Raw genomic sequence first — 12,315 nt, forward strand, 5'->3', positions numbered from 1 at the left:
CCAGTGTGCCTTTCTGACAAGGAGAGGGTGAGGCTGGGGTCTCACAGCACTGGCTGCGTTCTCCTGGCACGTATTTTCAGGGTGACCTATTTGAGGGAGAGTGATCCTGGTGGTTACTGTAATGGTAAAAACAATTCCTTTTTCAATAAATTCAATCACTTTAAAGAAAAATGTTAAGTAAAAAATATAGAATTGGTATTTTATGGGTTTGGCAAAAATCATGGAGGTGGGACACGAAGGAATGAGGTTTGGGAAACGGGGTGTATGGGACAGGCGAGTTGTTGGGAGCTGGAAACCGGGAGCTCTTCCTGACTCTGACCAGCTGTGTGGCCCCGGCCGAGGCATTTGACCTCTCAGTGCCACATCTGCTTTGAGCCCAATTCCCCCTAAGAGCAAGAAGCTTCTCGAACCAGCTACCTGGGTTACACTCTGATGGCTCCACAGAGCTCTCCTGCCGAGCTCGAAATGAGCTGACGCTTTGTGGCTGTGGGGAGGGAAGGAAGGATTGCCTAGGGCAGTGGTCGGCAAACTGCGGCTCGCGAGCTACATGCGGCTCTTTGGCCCCTTGAGTGTGGCCACGAAGTTTCAATCGCACTGTATGTGTGCGCCTGCACATGGTATTTTGTGGAAGAGCCACACTCAAGGGGCCGCAGTTTGCCGACCACTGGCCTAGGGTGACCAGCCGGTATGAATGTTCCTGGCAAGTGTTAGCTGTTTGCTGCTGATGTTAAGGTGACAAGTGACCCAGCAGCTGCAGGACTTTGACCTGGAGAGCAAGCGGTACCTGCTGAAAGGGTGAATCCTTCCTGGGTTGAGACGGGGGAAAGAACAGAGGAAGGCACAGGGCTGGTGGGGCAGCTGAGGGCGGGGGCGGGGGCGGAGGTGGGGGAGGTGGTGCTGGTGCTGGTGATGGTGATGGCGGCAGGGGTGCTGCCGTGGAGGCCAGCAATCATGGTGAAGGCAGCAGGAGCAGCGAGGAGGGCTGTGACGATGGCAGGGATGGCGATGGGAGGGGGAAGAGTTCAGTGGAGAGTGTGGGCTGCTACAGAGAAGCAGAAACCTGGAGAACAGGGACTTCTCTGGGGGGCTCAGAGCTGTTTGGGGAAACCTACCCTAAAAAAACCTCCGCAAAACTCACACCAACATACACACCCATGTGCCAGATCTGAAGTACAAAGAGAAAACCACAACACTGCAAGTGGGTAAATATTTTCCTGGACACCCCACCCTCACACTGTGACAGCGAGGCAAATGGGCAGCTCATTATACTAAACAGCTATTTGCAAGTTACATTTTTCTGTGGAATGTGCCTGGTATTACGATGTATTTGTCATGCAGTCAGGGTAAGGGCTCCAAAAGAAAGAGTGTAGGGCTCTATAGTGTCTTTAAATGGCTGTGGTGGATTGGCAAGTACTGAGAAGATAGTAAAGCCCCCCATCACTGGAGGGATGCATGGAGAGCAGGGGAGGTTCCTGAATACAAGTGACCACTGCGTCTTGCTTCTGCCCAGATCGCTCCCATTTTATTATTTCGGGGGCTCATAACCCCCTCCTTCCTGCCCCCTCCACACACACACACAGTTGCTAGCAGGAACCTTTGAGAGTCTAAACCAGTGATGGCGAACTTTTTGAGCTCAGCGTGTCAGCATTTTGAAAAACCCTAACTTAACTCTGGTGCCGTGTCACATATAGAAATTTTTTGATATTTGCAACCATAGTAAAACAAAGACTTATATTTTTGATATTTATTTTATATATTTAAATGCCATTTAACAAAGAAAAATCAACCAAAAAAATGAGTTTGCGTGTCACCTCTGACACGCGTGTCATAGGTTCGCCATCACTGGTCTAAGCTCATCTCCTCACCTCTCTGCTGAGGAAACTGGGGGCACAGAACTTGTTAGAGGTAATACAACAACTCAGTCACCCGAGGGACCCCAATCTGGCCCCTGTCCCCAGCACAGTGCCCTTTCCACCCGGCCCCTACCCCCCGCCCCCAGCAGTTCTGCCCCCGGGTGGCAGAGATTTGGGCCTCGTGGCAAACATTGGCAGCTGGCTCTCACCTGCCCCAGAAGAACCAAGGCAGCATTTTCACGTGGCCCAGTCAACCCTGTCCTGGAAACTCCCTCCCAGCCTTTCCCACAGGTGCTGGCAGTGGACTTTGGCCAAGTCACAAAGTACCGTAAACCTCCATTTCCTCAGCTATGAAATGGAGATGACTAATGGTGCCCACGTAACAGGGCTGCTGCACAGATGAAAGTACTTTCAAAGTGCCTGACAGATGGAACAGTACATTGTTCCGATGGTAGTTTCCGATGTGCACTTAACGCAGCAAGTGCGGGTATTAACTGAGCCCCTACGCAGTGCCTGTCAGGGCAGAGCTGGCCCTCCGGACACTCACATTCCGTGGGGAGAGGAGAATAGTGAGCGGACAGGGAGCAAGGAAAAGGCCAGGAGAATGTGCTCCACAGAGGGGCCAGTGCTTCGAGGAAAGTGATGGGGGTGGTCACATTCTGGGGGTGAAGGAGAACTGATGTCTATTCACGATACACACGTCCAGGTCAGCGGCAGACCTCAGGCCGCTGCGCAGGAGCGAGGCGGGTGTGGCCAAGCACCCACTAAGGCTGGGGGTAAAGTCGGAGGTCAGAGGGGTGGGGCGCAGATCCCCAGGGGCCTGTGAGCCGAGGGGAAGGTGGAGCCGGGCAGCATGGGCAGGGCAGAAGCGGCTGGGCGCTGGGGGTGGCAGGGAGCAGGGAGGCCAATCGAGAGCTCACAGAGGCCCAGGCAAGAGGCAGCGCTGCTTTGGAGCAGGACCAGGATGCTGGCAGTGGCCGAGGAAAGCAGCCACTGCCAAGACAGACGCATTCCAGAGGCAGGAGCCACGGGCCTTGCTGAGGACAGGACGGGAGTCAAGGATGATGCCCTCGTACTCAGCCTGAGCACCCAGGGTCCCCAGCTCAAACCACCGGGAGCCCGGGCCTCTCTCTCTCACGAGCGGCCTCGACCGGAAGCCCTTTACTGTCTTGCAAGGCTTTTACCAAACGTCTAGCCCACTTCGAGGAAGGAGGTACAAATCTGTAACCACAGAGATGAAAGACCTGCTGATATTGCGAAGGAGGAAGTGCCTGGTGCTGCACGTGCACAGAGAATCCTGCCATTGCTTTGAAAAGCCCGGAAGGTGGTTTCTTGCTCTACAGGAAAAGGTAAATGCACACGTTACCCTGATGACAGAAGTCCCCACGTCCGGGACCCGGCTGAGATTCCCGACAGGGGCTGCTGCCGGGACTCCTCTGATGCCTCAGCCCCAGGTCGCCAGAACAGGTGACATGGCCCATTACAGGGGCAAAGTGCTGAGAAGTTATAGCTCCTGTAGAAGAGGAACTACCTCCCCTGGGACCCAGGGACCTGAGGTACTGGGGGTGGTGAGCAGGGCTGGCTCAGGCCTACCCTCAGCTGCCACCCCCACCTGATGCACAGCAGGTGAGCAGGGCCTGGGAGCCCCTTCCTGCCTTCCAGTCACATCGCCCTCCATCCGCTCCCACACGCACCCTAAACCGCACCACCTCTGCCTCCACGCTTCCACAGGCTCCTGTCTGGAGCCTGCTTGTCCCCATCTTCCCTGAGTTACCTCCTTCCCCTCAAGTATCCCCTCCTCGGGAAGCCTTGGTATCCCCCAGACCAGGTCCGGCCCCCCCATTGCATACTGCTGTGCGTCCCCTTTATATACCTCAACACAGCTGCAGTGAATGAGCCTCGCCGCAGTGCATCTGTCTCCCTCCCCTAAGAGGAGCCAGGGCATGTCTGCTGCGCTCACCCTGTGACCCCAGAGCCCAGCACAGTGTCTGCACGCGTAAGGCACTCAACAAAGCTGGAGTGTGGCTTCAGACAATAACAAAACTAACGTTTTTATTGTTATAAGATACAGCTGCTCCTGACTTATGATGGAGCGACATCCCAATAAACCAGGGGTCCTCAAACTACGGCCCTCGGGCCACATGCAAATACAAATATTGTATTTGTTCCCGTTTTGTTTTTTTACTTCAAAATAAGATATGTGCAGTGTGCATAGGAATTTGTTCATAGTTTTTTTTTAAACTATAGTCCGGCCCTCCAACGGTCTGAGGGACAGTGAACTGGCCCCCCTGTTTAAAAAGTTTGAGGACGCCTGCAATAAACCATGAAGTTGAAAACACTGCAGCTTGAAAGTGCAGTTGCTACTGCAATGGAGGGTGTTGGTGGTTTCCCACCCTCCTGATCAGGGAGCTGGCCCTGTCCGGCACCAGGAGGGAGTGTCACACACGCACCACAGGCCGCTAACCAGGAACAGGTCAAAATTCAAAATTTGAAGAATGATTTCTACCGAATGCGTACGTTGCTTTCCAACTCTCTTTACAGTTGAAAGATTGTAAGCTGGGGACCGTCTGTAATAGCTGTGTAACGTCACCATAAGTAATGTGACCTGCCACGTGCCAGGTGCTGGTGTTCACACCTTTACTCTCTGCATTTATTTCACAGCCACCAAGTGAAGGAAGACAGAGTATTACTCCCAATTTACAAAGGAGGAAACGGGCTCAGAGAGCGTGTAGTAACACCCCAAGGTCACGTGCTGCTAGTGACAGCACTGGAGGTAGAACCCAGATCCGGCCAATGCCCAAGTCCTTGTTTCCAGCCCCTGGGGCTCCCCTCACTTCTCTCAGCATCAATTTTTACAGAACATGGATCCAACCCCCTATTTCTCAGACCACCCGCTGCTCGCCCGGAGGGGCCTCGTGCAGTGCTGCCTGGTGAACACTGTTTCTCTTCCTGCTGTAAGCTCTTGCCTAGAAAATCAGACTCATCTTCCAGGCTGAGTGAGAAACCCAATCAAAGGAGCTGGAACTGCTTCCCCCAACTTGCTGGCTGCTGCACTGTTGCCAGCTGCCTGAGGACGGGGCCTGGGGGCAGGCACTTAAAACCCGAGAGGGAACTTCATTTCTCCTCCCAGTGAGGAGGGAAGGAGAGTGCTGGACGCGGTTGGGTGAACTTTGATGGGGAGGAGCCCCTAGACTGGTTTTTTTCTAAGTGGCCTCGCCCCTCCAGTTGGCAAACAATATTCCATCGGTGGCATTTCTTCTGGGATTTTGTGGGTGAGAAGCAGTGAGAGGGGCATTGGGGCATCAGGCAGACATGATGATGAACTTGGGGGTGCCATGATCTCCTCTCAGGAGATCATTTCATCTACAGGTATGGAATGGGTAGTGCTCCATTCAGAAGGTCACGAGGAACTCCAGGTACCTGGGCTGGAGAATAGAAACTTAACAGGTGTGGTTCTCATTGGAAAAAGGAACCATTGCTGTTCTGTCGTCGCTGGGCCTCCAGCACCTGCAGCCAGCACTTGGCACACTGAAGGCTCTGAAAGAAATGTGAGCTGAATAGGAGAGAGGGGAGGAGAGAACGAAGGAAGGAGGGGGAAAGGAGGGGGCAATGAATTTCTAATTATATGAGACGCTGGTTCATTCGGTTTGGAAAACCCCCAAACATGAACTAAAATGCCGGTTCAATGCCGAAATGCCTATACCGGGCTGTTAAGGAAGCTCAGAGAATACTTTGATCAGAAATAAGAATTCTCAAAGCAATGCCCTTGCTGCCGCCATCTCCGAAGTTAATTGAGCGCGGCAGTGCGAGCGGGTGTCTGTGCTTTTTATGTAATGAAAGGATCTTCCAAAAATAATACCCAGAGGTACAGCTCGGGAGGCCTGGCGGCTGAGCCAGCTGGAGCAGCAGGAGGCGACCAGGAGCCGTGGGCCCCGCGCCAACGCCGCGGTTACGATTAAATGACGCTCTCGCGTTCAGAGTGCAGAACACTGCAGGCTAGAGCCTGGGAGAGGCTTGCTATGTCACGGGGAGATGAGATTGCTGCCGAGAGGTTCTGCTGCCGCCTGGATTTCTGCACACTCCCAGGTCCCAGGAGCCGGTCGGGGCTGGGGAACCAGGAGAGCCCCTGTGAAAGGGTCCAGGAACCAAGCAGGGCCCGAGCTTCTCTTGCATCCATCGGGACCGCAGGATATCACCACCAGGAGGGAATCGCTGAGATTTCCCCCAGAGGCACTGTGTGTTCAGCCCCACGGAAGTGATGTTTGCAGTGGGACAGGAGGGAGGGGGGGAGGGACGGATGGGAAACCACCCAAATACCCATGATGGGGGGATGACAGAATAAACTGTGGCCAGCCACCCCACACACACACCCGGCCCCCGGACTGTTATGCGGCCATTAGAAAGATTTTGTGAATTCTGTATCAGCTGACCTGGATGCGGGACCACCTGTGTTGCCAAATAAGTAAAAACTAGGGAGATGTTTAGAGCAGGTGGTGGGTGGGGCGCGGTGAGCCCACTACGCCAGCAGTCAGTCTGGCCCTCTGCCTGGATCGTGCAGCCCAGGAACTAAGAATAGCCTCCACGTTTGTCGATCGTTCGGAAATGGTTGTAAAGAGCTGGAGGAAATATAAGGAAAATACTGTGTGACCTATGAAACGTATGTGAGACTCAAATGCGAGGGTCCGAGGTAAGGTCTCCCTGGAGTCCAGCGCGCTTCCTCATGTGCTTGTTGTCTGTGTAGCTGACTTTCCTTCCACGGCACCAGAGGTGACACAGACCGACGGTGGGGGGTGCAGAGCAGAAAATGTTTTCCTGACACAGTTCGAGGCCCCTGGTTTAGGGCGCAGTGACACTGTAAAACAACAGCACTGAGCGCTGTTCCTGGCACCATATCAGCGTGAATTTGTTACATTTGCTTACTTATTCATCCATTCTGTGATTTGTCCACCAGACTCCAATGCCCAGCTGCGGGGCCAGGCATGGGGAACCAGCACTGAACAAGTCGACGCAGCCCGCCTCCCGGAGCTTCGAGTCTGCGTCTAGATCTTTCTCCAAATAAACAGCCCCTCCCTGTTTGTCTCACGCGGGGTCACGTGGTACAGCCCCTTGCATCCTGACTCCCCTCCTCCTCCCACAGCGCATTCTGATTGCTTCAGTGCCTCCAAAGAAGGGCATCCAGACTGGCCCCAGGCCTCCTGGTGCCGTGCAGGGAGGTCAAGGTCGAGAAGATTCATCCTGAATCAGGTCACGCTCTTGGACTGGTTTCAAAGCGCTCAACACCGGCCTTTGCATTTTCAGCTCCTGCTCTCCAGTGGTCCCAAGAGGGAGATGCAGCAGCCGTGACCCCGGCCTCGTGGATGGGAGCGGCTGTCAGCTATGGAGAAGGATGCAGCCACGTGTCCACATGATCCCTCCTTCATAAAACCTAAGCCACCTCCAGACACATGCCCCAGTGCCTGTCTCTATGCAGAACCTGGAGAGACGAGGCCTGCTCCAGGCCCAGGAGGGAGCCAGCTCTGAAGAGGCAAACTGAGGACGAGAGTTTGAACCACCAACTTTGCCTCCTCTCTGTTCATGCTCATGCGCTTGCCCAACACCTCCTAGGAGACTGACTATTTATTTCTAGAAAAAGCACTGAGTCGATTACTGTAGCCTGCCACAATTGGATACTCCCTTTCGTCTCTGTGGGGCAGCCTGGAGCCCAGTGGCTGACAACACTGGCACATTGGGGAGCTGGAAGAGAAGCAGCTAGGGGCTGTGGCTGAGGAAGGAGCTCGGGGTCCCAGGATGGAGTCCAACGACACGGCCGCTTCCTCTTGCCTGGACTCTGCCGCGTTCAAGGTCACCGTTAGTGTGGTACTCACCATCCTCATTCTCATCACTATTGCCGGCAACGTGGTTGTCTGCCTGGCCGTGGGCCTGAACCGCCAGCTCCGCAGCCTGACCAACTGCTTCATCGTGTCCCTGGCCATCACCGACCTGCTCCTTGGCCTCCTGGTGATGCCCTTCTCGGCTTTCTACCAGCTCTCCTGCAGGTGGAGCTTCGGCAAGGTCTTCTGCAACATCTACACCAGCCTGGACGTGATGCTCTGCACGGCCTCCATCCTCAACCTCTTCATGATCAGCCTCGACCGGTACTGCGCCGTCACGGACCCCCTGCGCTACCCCGTGCTCATCACCCCGGTCCGGGTTGGCGTCTCCCTGGTCTTGATTTGGGCCGTCTCCATCACCCTGTCCTTTTTGTCTATCCACCTGGGCTGGAACAGCAGAGACGAGACCAGCGGGGTCAACCACACCATCCTGCCCTGCAAAGTCCAGGTCAACTTGGTGTACGGCTTGGTGGACGGGCTGGTCACCTTCTACGTGCCTCTGCTGGTCATGTGCATCACCTACTTCCGCATCTTCAAGATCGCCCGGGAGCAGGCCAAGAGGATCCATCATATCGGGTCCTGGAAGGCGGCCACCATCAGGGAACACAAAGCCACAGTGACGCTGGCCACCGTGATGGGGGCCTTCATCGTCTGCTGGTTCCCCTACTTCACCGTGTTTGTCTACCGGGGGCTGAGAGGGGACGACGCCATCAACGAGACCTTCGAAGCTGTTGTTCTGTGGCTGGGCTACGCCAACTCGGCTCTGAACCCCATCCTGTACGCGGCACTGAACAGGGACTTCCGCACGGCGTACCAGCAGCTCCTGCGCTGTAGGTATGCCAGCTGCAACGCCCACGACACCTCTCTGAGGTACGACAGCTCTCGGCTCCCCAGGACTCGGAGCCAGGGACCCAGGCAGCAGGAAGAGAAGCCCCTGAAGCTCCAGGTGTGGAGTGGCAGAGAGGTCATGGCGCCCCGGGGAGCCGCAGACAGGTAACCGCCCTGGCTTTCTCTGTCCAGGACAGGGGCACAGGGAGAGGTCCCACTGATGGTGACCATCACGGTGGCCACTGCTCCCAAGGTGCTGGCCCTCTTCATGAGGACTTCACAAACCTTGGGCCGTGCTATCATCCCATGGAGGAGAAACTTTTCACCTCCATTTTAAAAGGACCACAACTTGGCCAGGGCCACATGGCTGGGACCTGGACAGAGGCCCCCAGCTCCAGAACTTGTGGGCCCTTTGTTCCAGCTACATTGTCCTGACAATTAGAAGTCCTCAGTTTAAGGCCCAACCCTACCACGGACCTAGCAGTCATAAGTGCTCACTCACATGCTGCAGGCAGCCGTCAGGGGGCCCTTGCACAAATGCCGGCGCCTGGGGGTGAAATGAGAAACCCAGCTGCTCCACTGAGCACCTGTTATGCATCAGCTCTTACGCTGGGGGCACTCAAGTCAGAGGAGACAGAGGACTGGCCCAGCTGGGAAGGCAGGGGCTGGGACTCTGTACCAGAGGTCTTAGGGGAGCACGGAAGGCTTAGGAGCAGGGGGCAGCTCTGTGCTCTGAAAGAGGCTCTGGTTGTCCGCTAAGATGTGGACGAGAAGGATGAGCCGGGCCAGCAGTGCAGGGGCTGCGTCCCTGGTCTGTGAGGGAGGAGAAGAGAACCGTGCAGAATCTAGGCGGCCATGAGAAAATGGGCTTGGGGACGCTGGGTGCTCGGGGTGCAGGAGATTTATGAGGAAGGATGTCCCAGGATCCGTCCCCAAGGAGATTCCAGGCTTAAAAGATAAACGGGATCAGAATGAGACTTAGACAAATCCACGGGTGACCAAGGCAATGCAGGTGTTAAATGGGAAGCGGCACCAGAGGCTTGAGCGGCACGGAGACGGCGCTGCGTGGAGAGGGAGGTGTGGGGGCTGTGAAAGGAGTGAGTGACAGGGGGCGGGAGAACACCTGCCACACAGATGCGCTCTGTGGGCGTCACTTTCCCTTCTCCTCTGCGGACCATGCCTTTGCCCCCAGAATGCTGGTCCCGTGACTGACCCATTCATTCACCCACGAACATTTATCAGCTTCCCACTGCAGGCTGAGGACTGTGCTGAGCACAGGGATGACGTCTTGGGCCTTTCCCAGCTCTGCCCTCACTCACCCTAGCTGGAGCAAGTCCCGGCCTCAGGCTCCTCTTCTCATGGAGTGTAGGGCCTGTCCTCATGCACTGCCCTGCTCACCTCCCAGAGTTGCCCGAAGCGTGTGTGAGTTAGGGGAGGCCATCGGGCGCTGGGACGGCCATGGATGCAAGTTCATTCTTGAGCACTGTGTCGGTCTCAAGGAAAGCTGGCTGGGCACTGCAGACCCACACCCTCTGGGATCTGGTCTCTGTGCATCGTTGTGGGGGAAGACTGTCCAACCAGACCCCTGGGCCCCAGGTCCCCTCTGGCCCTTGCAGCCTCCACCCCATCCACTGCTAACCTGCTGCACCCAGCTTCCTCCCAGCCTCCTCTCAGCCTCCTGGCCTCTAGACTCTCCCTCTCAAATCCATCCTCCAAGCCATCTGCAGGTGCCTCTCCATAATGCAGATCCAGAGCCTTCATGCCCGTCCGTGTCCTGCCACACTCCCTCATTCAAGAAGCAGCCTGAGTGAAAAGTTGATTTAGTTCAAGAAGTAAACAAAGAACAAAGCGGGGGGTGTGGACTCTTGGGAAGGCGCCGCCATGATTCAGTCAGGTCGTGCACACCACTCCCTCCTGCTCGGACCTGCGTGCCCTCCGGGCACATAGGCTGCTCTATCCCTAATCCTTACGGAAACGTTCAGCGAGCACTTCAGAACTGGCACTCACTGGGCACCACTGGCTGCCGGCTTTACAATCTTGCCATTGTTTCTATGTATGGTCCTTCTGTCCCCGGCTAAGGGTGCCAAGGGAGATAAGGCAAGATCCCCACCCCACGCCGCCACTCGCGCCGCCTGTAGCTGCTCGGGATGTAGCCGAGGAGCAGACTGGCCGGGGTTCATGCAGCACGTGCCAAGGATCGAAACACAGGGCGCTGAGCGCCCGGTGAGGCGGCTTGCGGCCCAGGCAGCCCGTCCCAGGGAGCGGGCCAGTGAGCTGAGCCTGAACGCGGACGGGAAAGACCCACTCATCCAGGGTGGTGGACCCTTCAGACTCGTGGCCTCGTTTCATTCTCCCACGACCCCATGAGTAGGTGCTTGTTTAGTCTCCACTTTACAGATGGGAAAACTGAGGCTCAGAAGTTAATTAAATTGCCCAGTGACACAAGCTAGTGCGTCAGCCAAAGCCAAGGTCTGAGCATCAACAGAAACAGCTGCCCCCATTCCAGACAGTCCTGTGGGTGCGGGCACACTGTGAGGTGTGAGTGCCCACCTGCTCTTCTGATCCTCATGGCCACCGTGGGCGGGGGGCTAGGAGCGCACCGAGGCCAGCTGAGAGGCCAAGCCTGCCTGAGTCACACAGAGCGGCTAGGGAACACCCTGGGGAAGCAGTGGACTGGCCGGAGGGGTCTGGTGGGGAGGATGGGGAGGATGGGGAACCAGGTAAGGGGTTTGGGGGAGGCCAAGAATAGATTTTCCCACCAAGGCTGCCAGGACAATCAGGGCCTTGAATGACCTTCCAGAAGGTCAGCTCCCAGCTTCCCTGGTGCCGACAGCATGTCCTTCCTGGTGTCCGTCTACGGACAAAACCCAGTGTTGACCTGACTGAGAACCCTTATCGCTTCTAAGGGGGTGGGGCTGTCTGCAGAAGCAAGAATTCCAAGGAACTGATCTGGGCCTGCCCTTGGGGTGGCGGCAGGGTCAGCCAAGGGGAGACTCAGGAGAGAGAGGCCCAGTTGGCCTGTAGCCAGCCAGCAGCCACCTCCCAGCAGGATGCTCTGTCTGCCCCTTCCTGACCCCAACTGGCCTCCTTCACCCACTCTCCCCTCCACCCTGGACAGCCTCACCTGCCTCCTCTCTGATCCCCAGCCCCAGCCTCTCCCCTGCTCAGAACCTCAGCTTCTACTAGTAGAGGCTGTGTTAGCTTCTGAGGGCTGCTGTAACTAATGACCATGAACCTGGTGGCGGAAAACACAGGAATTCATTCTCTTACAGTTCAGGAGGCCTAGAGCCTGAGATCAAGGTGTTGGCAGGGCTGGCTCCTCCTGGAGGCTCCCATGCAGATCCGTTTCTTTGTCTTTTCCAGCCTCTGGGGGCCACCGCACGCCCTGGCTCGTGGCCCCTTCCTCCCACGCCCCCAACCTCTTGCCTCCACCCGCACACCTTCTCCTCTGTAGCCAGACTCCCCTCGACCGCCCCCCCCCCGCCTCCCTCTTACAATAGGGCACCTGTGGCCACACTCAGAGCCCCGAGATAATCCAGGATATCCTCCCCACCCTAAACTCCTCACCCAATCAGATCGCAGAGCCCCTTTTTGCTGATGAGGGTGTGGACCTGTGGGGGTGGAGGGGGTGTTCAGCTACCGCCAGTCCCAGCTCCTTCGCCTGTCACTGGAGGCCCTTCATGATTTGGTCCCTGTCCCCTTCCTGCCACCACCCAGCCACCCTCCACCCCTCCTGCCCTGAGTGCATTCATTCATGAGCACTC

At 56.3% G+C, this 12,315-nt stretch overlaps 1 protein-coding gene across 5 annotated transcripts in view; it reads left to right on the forward strand.

The window, feature by feature from the left end:
- The first annotated feature begins 3,036 nt into the window (after window positions 1-3,036).
- HRH2 (histamine receptor H2) overlaps window positions 3,037-12,315 on the forward strand; it is a 37,678-nt gene continuing 28,399 nt past the window's right edge. Inside the window, exons 1-2 of one of the 5 annotated variants that reach the window (XM_023761399.1) lie at window positions 3,037-3,202; window positions 6,805-8,716. In XM_023761399.1, coding sequence (XP_023617167.1) covers window positions 7,641-8,716 — 1,076 coding nt within the window. In that variant the 5' untranslated portion in view covers window positions 3,037-3,202; window positions 6,805-7,640. The remainder of the gene's footprint in view (window positions 3,203-6,804; window positions 8,717-12,315) is intronic. The other 4 variants (XM_014463402.2, XM_023761400.1, XR_001350017.2 and 1 more) reach the window with 4 other exon arrangements.

The sequence above is a fragment of the Myotis lucifugus genome, unplaced genomic scaffold (assembly GCF_000147115.1).
Source record: "Myotis lucifugus unplaced genomic scaffold, Myoluc2.0 scaffold_208, whole genome shotgun sequence".
Classification (NCBI taxonomy): domain Eukaryota; kingdom Metazoa; phylum Chordata; class Mammalia; order Chiroptera; family Vespertilionidae; genus Myotis; species Myotis lucifugus.